The following is a 13,613-nucleotide window of genomic DNA, read 5'->3' as shown; positions in this document are numbered from 1 at the left end:
GGTGTCTGTGCTGGAAGCCACAGTCAGGGAGGGCAGGGGGTAACCCTTCTCAGGCCACATCTATCCTCTCTGGAGTGCCGTGGTGGTGAGAGGTGATTGTGCTAGAGGCCACAGTCAGGGAGGGCAGGGGGTAACCCTTCTCAGGCCACATCTATCCTCTCTGGAGTGCCGTGGTGGTGAGAGGTGTCTGTGCTGGAAGCCACAGTCAGGGAGGGCAGGGGGTAACCCTTCTCAGGCCACATCTATCCCCTCTGGAGTGCCGTGGTGGTGAGATGTGTCTGTGCTAGATGCCACAGTCAGGGAGGGCAGGGGGTAACTCTTCTCAGGCCACATCTATCCCCTCTGGAGTTCCATGGTGGTGAGTGGTGTCTGTACTGGAGACCACAGTCAGGGAGGGCAGGGGGTAGCCCTTCTCAGGCCACATCTATCCCCTCTGGAGTGCACTGGTGGTGAGAGCTGTCTGTGCAAGAGTCCACAGTCAGGGAGGGCAGGGGGTAACCCTTCTCAGGCCACATCTATCCCCCCTGGAGTGCCCTGGTGGTGAGAGGTGTCTGCGCTGGAAGCCACAGTCAGGGCGGGCAGGGGGTAACCCTTCTCAGGCCACATCTATCCTCTCTGGAGTGCCGTGGTGGTGAGAGGTGTCTGTGCTGGAAGCCACAGTCAGGGAGGGCAGGGGTTAACCCTTCTCAGGCCACATCTATCCTCTCTGGAGTGCCGTGGTGGTGAGAGGTGTCTATGTTACAGGCCACAGTCAGGGCGGGCAGGGGGTAACCCTTCTCAGGCCACATCTATCCTCTCTGGAGTGCCGTGGTGGTGAGAGGTGTCTGTGCTGGAAGCCACAGTCAGGGAGGGCAGGGGGTAACCCTTCTCAGGCCACATCTATCCTCTCTGGAGTGCCGTGGTGGTGAGAGGTGATTGTGCTAGAGGCCACAGTCAGGGAGGGCAGGGGGTAACCCTTCTCAGGCCACATCTATCCTCTCTGGAGTGCCGTGGTGGTGAGAGGTGTCTGTGCTGGAAGCCACAGTCAGGGAGGGCAGGGGGTAACCCTTCTCAGGCCACATCTATCCTCTCTGGAGTGCCGTGGTGGTGAGAGGTGATTGTGCTAGAGGCCACAGTCAGGGAGGGCAGGGGGTAACCCTTCTCAGGCCACATCTATCCTCTCTGGAGTGCCGTGGTGGTGAGAGGTGTCTGTGCTGGAAGCCACAGTCAGGGAGGGCAGGGGGTAACCCTTCTCAGGCCACATCTATCCCCTCTGGAGTGCCGTGGTGGTGAGATGTGTCTGTGCTAGATGCCACAGTCAGGGAGGGCAGGGGGTAACTCTTCTCAGGCCACATCTATCCCCTCTGGAGTTCCATGGTGGTGAGAGGTGTCTGCGCTGGAAGCCACAGTCAGGGCGGGCAGGGGGTAACCCTTCTCAGGCCACATCTATCCTCTCTGGAGTGCCGTGGTGGTGAGAGGTGTCTGTGCTGGAAGCCACAGTCAGGGAGGGCAGGGGGTAACCCTTCTCAGGCCACATCTATCCTCTCTGGAGTGCCGTGGTGGTGAGAGGTGATTGTGCTAGAGGCCACAGTCAGGGAGGGCAGGGGGTAACCCTTCTCAGGCCACATCTATCCTCTCTGGAGTGCCGTGGTGGTGAGAGGTGTCTGTGCTGGAAGCCACAGTCAGGGAGGGCAGGGGGTAACCCTTCTCAGGCCACATCTATCCTCTCTGGAGTGCCGTGGTGGTGAGAGGTGATTGTGCTAGAGGCCACAGTCAGGGAGGGCAGGGGGTAACCCTTCTCAGGCCACATCTATCCTCTCTGGAGTGCCGTGGTGGTGAGAGGTGTCTGTGCTGGAAGCCACAGTCAGGGAGGGCAGGGGGTAACCCTTCTCAGGCCACATCTATCCCCTCTGGAGTGCACTGGTGGTGAGAGCTGTCTGTGCAAGAGTCCACAGTCAGGGAGGGCAGGGGGTAACCCTTCTCAGGCCACATCTATCCCCCCTGGAGTGCCCTGGTGGTGAGAGGTGTCTGCGCTGGAAGCCACAGTCAGGGCGGGCAGGGGGTAACCCTTCTCAGGCCACATCTATCCTCTCTGGAGTGCCGTGGTGGTGAGAGGTGTCTGTGCTGGAAGCCACAGTCAGGGAGGGCAGGGGGTAACCCTTCTCAGGCCACATCTATCCTCTCTGGAGTGCCGTGGTGGTGAGAGGTGATTGTGCTAGAGGCCACAGTCAGGGAGGGCAGGGGGTAACCCTTCTCAGGCCACATCTATCCCCTCTGGAGTGCCGTGGTGGTGAGAGGTGTCTATGTTACAGGCCACAGTCAGGGAGGGCAGGGGGTAACCCTTCTCAGGCCACATCTATCCTCTCTGGAGTGCCGTGGTGGTGAGAGGTGATTGTGCTAGAGGCCACAGTCAGGGAGGGCAGGGGGTAACTCTTCTCAGGCCACATCTATCCTCTCTGGAGTGCCGTGGTGGTGAGAGGTGTCTGTGCTGGAAGCCACAGTCAGGGAGGGCAGGGGGTAACCCTTCTCAGGCCACATCTATCCTCTCTGGAGTGCCGTGGTGGTGAGAGGTGATTGTGCTAGAGGCCACAGTCAGGGAGGGCAGGGGGTAACCCTTCTCAGGCCACATCTATCCCCTCTGGAGTGCCGTGGTGGTGAGAGGTGTCTATGTTACAGGCCACAGTCAGGGAGGGCAGGGGGTAACCCTTCTCAGGCCACATCTATCCTCTCTGGAGTGCCGTGGTGGTGAGAGGTGATTGTGCTAGAGGCCACAGTCAGGGAGGGCAGGGGGTAACCCTTCTCAGGCCACATCTATCCTCTCTGGAGTGCCGTGGTGGTGAGAGGTGATTGTGCTAGAGGCCACAGTCAGGGAGGGCAGGGGGTAACCCTTCTCAGGCCACATCTATCCTCTCTGGAGTGCCCTGGTGGTGAGAGGTGTCCACACTGGAAGCCACAGTCAGGGTGGTAAGGGGGTAACCCTTCTCAGACCACATCTATCCTCTCTGGAGTGCCCTGGTGGTGAGCGGTGTCTGTGCTGGAGGCCACAGTCAGGGAGGGCAGGGGGTAACCCTTCTCAGTCCACATCTATCCCCTCTGGAGTGCCGTGGTGGTGAGAGATATCTATGCTAGAAGCCACAGTCAGGGAGGGCAGGGGGTAACCCTTCTCAGGCCACATCTATACCCTCTGAAGTGCCCTGGTGGTGAGAGGTGTCTGCACTGGAAGCCACAGTCAGGGCGGGCAGGGGTAACCCTTTTCAGGCCACATCTATCCCCTCTGGAGTGCCGTGGTGGTGAGCGGTGTCTGTGCTGGAAGCCACAGTCAGGGAGGGCAGGGGGTAACCCTTCTCAGGCCACATCTATCCTCTCTGGAGTGCCGTAGTGGTGAGAGGTGATTGTGCTAGAGGCCACAGTCAGGGAGGGCAGGGGGTAACCCTTCTCAGGCCACATCTATCCTCTCTGGAGTGCCGTGGTGGTGAGAGGTGTCTGTGCTGGAAGCCACAGTCAGGGAGGGCAGGGGGTAACCCTTCTCAGGCCACATCTATCCCCTCTGGAGTGCCGTGGTGGTGAGATGTGTCTGTGCTAGATGCCACAGTCAGGGAGGGCAGGGGGTAACTCTTCTCAGGCCACATCTATCCCCTCTGGAGTTCCATGGTGGTGAGTGGTGTCTGTACTGGAGACCACAGTCAGGGAGGGCAGGGGGTAACCCTTCTCAGGCCACATCTATCCCCTCTGGAGTGCACTGGTGGTGAGAGCTGTCTGTGCAAGAGTCCACAGTCAGGGAGGGCAGGGGGTAACCCTTCTCAGGCCACATCTATCCCCCCTGGAGTGCCCTGGTGGTGAGAGGTGTCTGCGCTGGAAGCCACAGTCAGGGCGGGCAGGGGGTAACCCTTCTCAGGCCACATCTATCCCCTCTGGAGTGCCCTGGTGGTGAGAGGTGTCTGTGCTGGAAGCCACAGTCAGGGAGGGCAGGGGTTAACCCTTCTCAGGCCACATCTATCCTCTCTAGAGTGCCGTGGTGGTGAGAGGTGTCTGTGCTAGAGGCCACAGTCAGGGAGGGCAGGGGGTAACCCTTCTTAGGCCACATCTATCCCCTCTGGAGTGCCCTGGTGGTGAGAGGTGTCTGTGCTGGAAGCCACAGTCAGGGAGGGCAGGGGGTAACTCTTCTCAGGCCACATCTATCCCCTCTGGAGTTCCATGGTGGTGAGTGGTGTCTGTGCTGGAGACCACAGTCAGGGAGGGCAGGGGGTAACCCTTCTCAGGCCACATCTATCCCCTCTGGAGTGCCCTGGGGGTGAGAGGTGTCTGTGCTAGAGGCCACAGTCAGGGAGGGCAGGGGGTAACCCTTCTCAGGCCACATCTATCCCCCCTGGAGTGCCCTGGTGGTGAGAGGTGTCTGCGCTGGAAGCCACAGTCAGGGCGGGCAGGGGGTAACCCTTCTCAGGCCACATCTATCCCCTCTGGAGTGCCCTCGTGGTGAGAGGTGTCTGTGCTGGAAGCCACAGTCAGGGAGGGCAGGGGGTAACCCTTCTCAGGCCACATCTATCCTCTCTGGAGTGCCGTGGTGGTGAGTGGTGTCTGTGCTAGAGGCCACAGTCAGGGAGGGCAGGGGGTAACCCTTCTCAGGCCACATCTATCCCCTCTGGAGTTCCCTGGTGGTGAGAGGTGTCTGTGCTGGAAGCCACAGTCAGGGAGGACAGGGGGTAACCCTTCTCAGGCCACATCTATCCCCTCTGGAGTGCCCTGGTGGTGAGAGGTGTCTGTGCTGGAAGCCACAGTCAGGGAGGGCAGGGGGTAACCCTTCTCAGGCCACATCTATCCCCTCTGGAGTGCCGTGGTGGTGAGAGGTGACTGTGCTAGAGGCCACAGTCAGGGCGGGCAGGGCGTAACCCTTCTCAGGCCACATCTATCCCCTCTGGAGTGCCCTGGTGGTGAGAGGTGTCTGTGCTGGAAGCCACAGTCAGGGAGGACAGGGGGTAACCCTTCTCAGGCCACATCTATCCCCTCTGGAGTTCCGTGTTGGTGAGAGGTGTCCATGCTGGAAGCCACAGTCAGGGCGGGCAGGGGGTAACCCTTCTCAGGCCACATCTATCCCCTCTGGAGTGCCGTGGTGGTGAGAGGTGACTGTGCTAGAGGCCACAGTCAGGGCGGGCAGGGCGTAACCCTTCTAAGGCCACATCTATCTCCTCTGGAGTGCCGTGGTGGTGAGAGGTGTCCATGCTAGAGGCCACAGTCAGGGAGGGCAGTGGGTAACCCTTCTCAGGCCACATCTATTCTCTCTGGAGTGCCGTGGTGGTGAGAGGTGTCTGTGCTAGAGACCACAGTCAGGGAGGGCAGGGGTAACCCTTCTCAGGTCACATCTATCTCCTCTGGAGTGCCGTGGTGGTGAGAGGTGTCTGCGCTGGAAGCCACAGTCAGGGAGGGCAGGGGGTAACCCTTCTCAGGTCACATCTATCTCCTCTGGAGTGCCGTGGTGGTGAGAGGTGTCTGCGCTGGAAGCCACAGTCAGGGAGGGCAGGGGGTAACCCTTCTCAGGTCACATCTATCTCCTCTGGAGTGCCCTGGTGGTGAGAGGTGTCTGTGCTGGAAGCCACAGTCAGGGAGGGCAGGGGTTAACCCTTCTCAGGCCACATCTATCCTCTCTAGAGTGCCGTGGTGGTGAGAGGTGTCTGTGCTAGAGGCCACAGTCAGGGAGGGCAGGGGGTAACCCTTCTTAGGCCACATCTATCCCCTCTGGAGTGCCCTCGTGGTGAGAGGTGTCTGTGCTGGAAGCCACAGTCAGGGAGGGCAGGGGGTAACTCTTCTCAGGCCACATCTATCCCCTCTGGAGTTCCATGGTGGTGAGTGGTGTCTGTGCTGGAGACCACAGTCAGGGAGGGCAGGGGGTAACCCTTCTCAGGCCACATCTATCCCCTCTGGAGTGCCCTGGGGGTGAGAGGTGTCTGTGCTAGAGGCCACAGTCAGGGAGGGCAGGGGGTAACCCTTCTCAGGCCACATCTATCCCCCCTGGAGTGCCCTGGTGGTGAGAGGTGTCTGCGCTGGAAGCCACAGTCAGGGCGGGCAGGGGGTAACCCTTCTCAGGCCACATCTATCCCCTCTGGAGTGCCCTGGTGGTGAGAGGTGTCTGTGCTGGAAGCCACAGTCAGGGAGGGCAGGGGGTAACCCTTCTCAGGCCACATCTATCCCCTCTGGAGTGCCGTGGTGGTGAGAGGTGACTGTGCTAGAGGCCACAGTCAGGGCGGGCAGGGCGTAACCCTTCTCAGGCCACATCTATCCCCTCTGGAGTGCCCTGGTGGTGAGAGGTGTCTGTGCTGGAAGCCACAGTCAGGGAGGACAGGGGGTAACCCTTCTCAGGCCACATCTATCCCCTCTGGAGTGCCCTGGTGGTGAGAGGTGTCTGTGCTGGAAGCCACAGTCAGGGAGGACAGGGGGTAACCCTTCTCAGGCCACATCTATCCCCTCTGGAGTTCCGTGTTGGTGAGAGGTGTCCATGCTGGAAGCCACAGTCAGGGCGGGCAGGGGGTAACCCTTCTCAGGCCACATCTATCCCCTCTGGAGTGCCGTGGTGGTGAGAGGTGACTGTGCTAGAGGCCACAGTCAGGGCGGGCAGGGCGTAACCCTTCTAAGGCCACATCTATCCCCCCTGGAGTGCCCTGGTGGTGAGAGGTGTCTGCGCTGGAAGCCACAGTCAGGGAGGGCAGGGGGTAACCCTTCTCAGGCCACATCTATCCTCTCTGGAGTGCCGTGGTGGTGAGAGGTGTCTGTGCTAGAGGCCACAGTCAGGGAGGGCAGGGGGTAACCCTTCTCAGGCCACATCTATCCCCTCTGGAGTTCCCTGGTGGTGAGAGGTGTCTGTGCTGGAAGCCACAGTCAGGGAGGACAGGGGGTAACCCTTCTCAGGCCACATCTATCCCCTCTGGAGTGCCCTGGTGGTGAGAGGTGTCTGTGCTGGAAGCCACAGTCAGGGAGGGCAGGGGGTAACCCTTCTCAGGCCACATCTATTCCCTCTGGAGTTCCGTGTTGGTGAGAGGTGTCCATGCTGGAAGCCACAGTCAGGGCGGGCAGGGGGTAACCCTTCTCAGGCCACATCTATCCCCTCTGGAGTGCCGTGGTGGTGAGAGGTGACTGTGCTAGAGGCCACAGTCAGGGCGGGCAGGGCGTAACCCTTCTAAGGCCACATCTATCTCCTCTGGAGTGCCGTGGTGGTGAGAGGTGTCCATGCTAGAGGCCACAGTCAGGGAGGGCAGTGGGTAACCCTTCTCAGGCCACATCTATTCTCTCTGGAGTGCCGTGGTGGTGAGAGGTGTCTGTGCCACAGTCAGGGAGGGCAGGGGTAACCCTTCTCAGGTCACATCTATCTCCTCTGGAGTGCCGTGGTGGTGAGAGGTGTCTGCGCTGGAAGCCACAGTCAGGGAGGGCAGGGGGTAACCCTTCTCAGGTCACATCTATCTCCTCTGGAGTGCCGTGGTGGTGAGAGGTGTCTGCGCTGGAAGCCACAGTCAGGGAGGGCAGGGGGTAACCCTTCTCAGGTCACATCTATCTCCTCTGGAGTGCCCTGGTGGTGAGAGGTGTCTGTGCTGGAAGCCACAGTCAGGGAGGACAGGGGGTAAACCCTTCTCAGGCCACATCTATCCCCTCTGGAGTGCCGTGGTGGTGAGAGGTGTCTGTGCTAGAGACCACAGTCAGGGAGGGCAGGGGTAACCCTTCTCAGGCCACATCTATCCTCTCTGGAGTGCCGTGGTGAGAGGTGTCTGTGCTAAAAGCCACAGTCAGGGAGGGCAGGGGGTAACCCTTCTCAGGCCACATCTATCCCCTCTGGAGTGCCGTGGTGGTGAGAGGTGTCCATGCTGGAAGCCACAGTCAGGGCGGGCAGGGGGTAACCCTTCTCAGGCCACATCTATCCCCTCTGGAGTGCCGTGGTGGTGAGAGGTGACTGTGCTAGAGGCCACAGTCAGGGCGGGCAGGGCGTAACCCTTCTAAGGCCACATCTATCTCCTCTGGAGTGCCGTGGTGGTGAGAGGTGTCCATGCTAGAGGCCACAGTCAGGGAGGGCAGTGGGTAACCCTTCTCAGGCCACATCTATTCTCTCTGGAGTGCCGTGGTGGTGAGAGGTGTCTGTGCTAGAGACCACAGTCAGGGAGGGCAGGGGTAACCCTTCTCAGGTCACATCTATCTCCTCTGGAGTGCCGTGGTGGTGAGAGGTGTCTGCGCTGGAAGCCACAGTCAGGGAGGGCAGGGGGTAACCCTTCTCAGGTCACATCTATCTCCTCTGGAGTGCCGTGGTGGTGAGAGGTGTCTGCGCTGGAAGCCACAGTCAGGGAGGGCAGGGGGTAACCCTTCTCAGGTCACATCTATCTCCTCTGGAGTGCCGTGGTGGTGAGAGGTGTCTGCGCTGGAAGCCACAGTCAGGGAGGGCAGGGGGTAACCCTTCTCAGGTCACATCTATCTCCTCTGGAGTGCCCTGGTGGTGAGAGGTGTCTGTGCTGGAAGCCACAGTCAGGGAGGACAGGGGGTAAACCCTTCTCAGGTCACATCTATCCCCTCTGGAGTTCCGTGGTGGTGAGCGGTGTCTGTGCTAGAGGCCACAGTCAGGGAGGGCAGGGGGTAACCCTTCTCAGGCCACATCTATCCTCTCTGGAGTGCCGTGGTGAGAGGTGTCTGTGCTAAAAGCCACAGTCAGGGAGGGCAGGGGGTAACCCTTCTCAGGCCACATCTATCCTCTCTGGAGTGCCCTGGTGGTGAGAGGTGTCTGTGCTAGAGGCCACAGTCAGGGAGGGCAGGGGGTAAGACCACAGTCAGGGAGGGCAGGGGGTAACCCTTCTCAGGCCACATCTATCCCCTCTGGAGTTTCGTGGTGGTGAGAGGTGTCTGTGCTAGAAGCCACAGTCAGGGAGGGCAGGGGGTAACCCTTCTCAGGCCACATCTATCCCCTCTGGAGTGCAGTGGTGGTGAAAGGTGTCTGTGCTAGAAGCCACAGTCAGGGAGGGCAGGGGGTAACCCTTCTCAGGCCACATCTATCCTCTCTGGAGTGCCGTGGTGGTGAGAGGTGTCTGTGCTGGAAGCCACAGTCAGGGAGGGCAGGGGGTAACCCTCCTCAGGCCACATCTATCCCCTCTGGAGTGCCGTGGTGGTGAGTCATGTCTGCACTGGAAGCCACAGTCAGGGTGGGCAGGGGGTAACCCTTCTCAGGCCACATCTATCCTCTCTGGAGTGCCCTGGTGGCGAGCGGTGTCCATGCTGGAAGCCACAGACAGGGTGGGCAGGGGGTAACCCTTCTCAGGCCACATCTATCCTCTTTGGAGTGCCGTGGTGTTGAGAGGTGTCTGTGCTAGAGGCCACAGTCAGGGAGGATAGGGGGTAACCCTTTTCAGGCCACATCTATCCCCTCTGGAGTGCCCTGGTGGTGAGTGGTGTCTGTGCTGGAAGCCACAGTCAGGGAGGGCAGGGGGTAACCCTTCTCAGGCCACATCTATCCTCTCTGGAGTGCCCTGGTGGCGAGCGGTGTCCATGCTGGAAGCCACAGTCAGGGAGGGCAGGGGGTAACCCTTCTCAGGCCACATCTATCCCCTCTGGAGTGCCGTGGTGGTGAGAGGTGTCTGTGCTGGAAGCCACAGTCAGGGAGGGCAGGGGGTAACCCTTCTCAGGCCACATCTATCCTCTCTGGAGTGCCCTGGTGGTGAGCGGTGTCCATGCTGGAAGCTACAGTCAGGGAGGGCAGGGGGTATCCCTTCTCAGGCCACATCTATCACCTCTGGAGTGCCGTGGTGGTGAGCGGTGTCTGTGCTGGAAGCCACAGTCAGGGAGGGCAGGGGGTAACCCTTCTCAGGCCACATCTATCCCCTCTGGAGTGCCGTGGTGGTGAGAGGTGTCTGTGCTGGAAGCCACAGTCAGGGAGGGCAGGGGGTAACCCTTCTCAGGCCACATCTATCCCCTCTGGAGTGCCGTGGTGGTGAGAGGTGTCTGTGCTGGAAGCCACAGTCAGGGAGGGCAGGGGGTAACCCTTCTCAGGCCACATCTATCTCCTCTAGAGTGCCCTGGTGGCGAGCGGTGTCCATGCTGGAAGCCACAGTCAGGGAGGGCAGGGGGTAACCCTTCTCAGGCCACATCTATCCTCTCTGGAGTGCCCTGGTGGTGAGAGGTGTCCATGCTGGAAGCCACAGTCAGGGAGGGCAGGGGGTAACCCTTCTCAGGCCACATCTATCCTCTCTGGAGTGCCCTGGTGGTGAGCGGTGTCCATGCTGGAAGCCACAGTCAGGGAGGGCAGGGGGTATCCCTTCTCAGGCCACATCTATCCTCTCTGGAGTGCCCTGGTGGTGAGAGGTGTCTGTGCTGGAAGCCACAGTCAGGGAGGGCAGGGGGTAACCCTTCTCAGGCCACATCTATCCTCTCTGGAGTGCCGTTTATGATTTTTCTAATTTCAGAATATTAGACATATGGTTTTATTCAATGTGTTTCAAATTATAATACAGTTCTTCCTGAAATAAACATACAGCTGTTATACTTCGAAAGGTGTAGAATAAAATCGTATGTCTAATTTTCTGAAATTGGTGTATTCAATAATCGGCAGCGCAAACAAGTCCACAAATTCTTCCTCGATTCTATTACATGTGGTGTGACGAGCCGTGGATCACAATTCTTTGGTGAGGATAATCTGCTACTGATTCTGAATATCGGATTAGACCCTTTTGTGCTATTTTTTTCTCCAGCCTGTCGACTTTTCTCTGTTTATTAGTTTAACCACTTCATTGTTCCCGCCATATACTCCATCGACACACATTCATGCACGTTGTGTTTTTATGACCCACAGCTTTATATTGTGCATTTTGCATGGTGCCATCATGTGTCTTGCATTATCAGGCCCCATATTTAATCAATTGGTTTTTGTAACATTACGGTATAATCACCAGTCCATAGATATCCGCCTTTGCCCCAATGGCTTCTTGGAGTCCTCTTATTGCCTTGGTGTGTCCGGCAATAACAGACGTCCCGGTGTCTACGATTGCCTGACATCCATCTTCACATGCGAACACCTTGCCACCAAGTGAGATGCTGCAAAATGAAGAGAGATCAGGAGATACATATCACATGTGGTTCTCAATAAAATATTATCATTCTCCTCCGTCATCATCAGCTCAATAGCTATATTATCACATGTCCTCTGGTACTGGGAACTTTACACGTTACTCATTTCTGGGCGATACTTTGATTAACAAAAAGTGACCTTGATATCCACAATATTTGCATATGAATATTATACCTGTCTATGGAGATCTGCCAGAAGCGTCTATGTGTTACCGGGACCCATTGGAGACGTCCTGTGTAAAGAGAGTCATCGATACCTCCAAAGACCACCATGCTGCCATTACCACTGGGAGAAAAGAACCAAGAGATTTATACAGACAATGTGCACTGTATGATCCTAGAACAAGGTGTGAGGAGACATTGTCCTCGACAGAACCAGGGGTCAGAGGGTATCGTCCTAGAATGAAGTGTGAAGTGACCAAACAAGACGAAGCACGGGCTTAGAAAGAAAGAGGTGAGCGTGTCATGGTTCTAGATGACGAATGAAAACGTAGAATGAGAGATGGACAGGCCTGGTCTATAAAGAGAATGAGGGGAGAGAAGGTAGGGTCCTAAAATAAGGGATGAAGAGACAGAACGAGAGAAGAAGGGGCATGGTCTATAAAGAGACAGAATAAGAGGTGAAAGGCCATGGTTCGAGAATGAGGAGTGAAGAGACAGAAAGAGAGGTGAGGAGGTATGGTCTATAAAGAGACAGAATGAGAGGTGAGGAGGTATGGTCCTAGAATGAGGAGTGAAGAGACAGAAAGAGAGGTGAGGAGGTATGGTCTATAAAGAGACAGAATGAGAGGTGAGGAGGTATGGTCCTAGAATGAGGAGTGAAGAGACAGAAAGAGAGGTGAGGAGGTATGGTCTATAAAAAGACAGAATGAGAGGTGAGGAGGTATGGTCCTAGAATGAGGAGTGAAGAGACAGAAAGAGAGATGAAGGGGCATGGTCTATAAAGAGACAGAATGAGAGGTGAGGAGGTAGGGTCCTAGAATGAGGAGTGAAGAGACAGAAAGAGAGGTGAGGAGGTAAGGTCCTAGAATGAGGAGTGAAGAGGCAGAATGAGAGGTGAGGAGGTATGGTCCTAGAATGAGGAGTGAAGAGACAGAAAGAGAGGTGAGGAGGTAGGGTCCTAGAATGAGGAGTGAAGAGACAGAAAGAGAGGTGAGGAGGTATGGTCCTAGAATGAGGAGTGAAGAGACAGAAAGAGAGGTAAGGAGGTATGGTCCTAGAATGAGGAGTGAAGAGACAGAAAGAGAGGTGAGGAGGTATGGTCCTAGAATGAGGAGTGAAGAGACAGAATGAGAGGTGAGGAGGTAGGGTCCTAGAATGAGGAGTGAAGAGACAGAATGAGAGGTGAGGAGGTAGGGTCCTAGAATAAAGAGGATAAAGAGACAGAATGAGAGGTGAGGAGGTATGGTCCTACAATGAGGAGTGAAGAGGCAGAATGAGAGGTGAGGAGGTCTGGTCCTAGAATGAGGAGTGAAGAGACAGAACGAGAGGTGAGGAGGTATGGTCCTAGAAAAAAGAGGATAAAGAGACAGAAAGAGAGGTGAGGAGGTATGGTCCTAGAATGAGGAGTGAAGAGACAGAATGAGAGGTGAGGAGGTATGGTCCTAGAATGAGGAGTGAAGAGACAGAATGAGAGGTGAGGAGGTAGGGTCATAGAATAAAGAGGTTATGAGACAGAATGAGAGGTGAGGAGGTATGGTCCTAGAATGAGGAGTGAAGAGGCAGAATGAGAGGTGAGGAGGTATGGTCCTAGAATGAGGAGTGAAGAGACAGAATGAGAGGTGAGGAGGTATGGTCCTAGAATGAGGAGTGAAGAGACAGAATGAGAGGTGAGGAGGTAGGGTCATAGAATAAAGAGGTTATGAGACAGAATGAGAGGTGAGGAGGTATGGTCCTAGAATGAGGAGTGAAGAGACAGAAAGAGAGGTGAGGAGGTATGGTCCTAGAAAAAAGAGGATAAAGAGACAGAAAGAGAGGTGAGGAGGTATGGTCCTAGAATGAGGAGTGAAGAGACAGAATGAGAGGTGAGGAGAAATGGTCCAAGAATGAGGAGTGAAGAGACAGAAAGAGAGGTGAGGAGGTAGGGTCCTAGAATAAAGAGGATAAAGAGACAGAATGAGAGGTGAGGAGGTATGGTCCTAGAATGAGGAGTGAAGAGGCAGAATGAGAGGTGAGGAGGTATGGTCCTAGAATGAGGAGTGAAGAGACAGAAAGAGAGGTGAGGAGGTATGGTCCTAGAAAAAAGAGGATAAAGAGACAGAAAGAGAGGTGAGGAGGTATGGTCCTAGAATGAGGAGTGAAGAGACAGAATGAGAGGTGAGGAGAAATGGTCCAAGAATGAGGAGTGAAGAGACAGAAAGAGAGGTGAGGAGGTATGGTCCTAGAATGAGGAGTGAAGAGACAGAATGAGAGGTGAGGAGGTAGGGTCCTAGAATAAAGAGGATAAAGAGACAGAAAGAGAGGTGAGGAGGTATGGTCCTAGAATGAGGAGTGAAGAGGCAGAATGAGAGGTGAGGAGGTATGGTCCTAGAATGAGGAGTGAAGAGACAGAAAGA

At 56.5% G+C, this 13,613-nt stretch overlaps 1 protein-coding gene across 1 annotated transcript in view; it reads right to left on the bottom strand.

Annotated features, from left to right (window-relative positions):
* LOC138638840 (pepsin A-like) overlaps positions 1-13,613 on the bottom strand; it is a 197,754-nt gene that overhangs the window by 84,385 nt on the left and 99,756 nt on the right. Inside the window, exons 6-7 of the mRNA XM_069728498.1 lie at positions 11,234-11,344; positions 10,881-11,025 (exon numbers count right to left, since the gene is read on the bottom strand). Coding sequence (XP_069584599.1) covers positions 10,881-11,025; positions 11,234-11,344 — 256 coding nt within the window. The remainder of the gene's footprint in view (positions 1-10,880; positions 11,026-11,233; positions 11,345-13,613) is intronic.

This window comes from Ranitomeya imitator, chromosome 5 (assembly GCF_032444005.1).
Source record: "Ranitomeya imitator isolate aRanImi1 chromosome 5, aRanImi1.pri, whole genome shotgun sequence".
Classification (NCBI taxonomy): Eukaryota; Metazoa; Chordata; class Amphibia; order Anura; family Dendrobatidae; genus Ranitomeya; species Ranitomeya imitator.
This window is presented reverse-complemented; position numbering and strand designations above follow the sequence as displayed.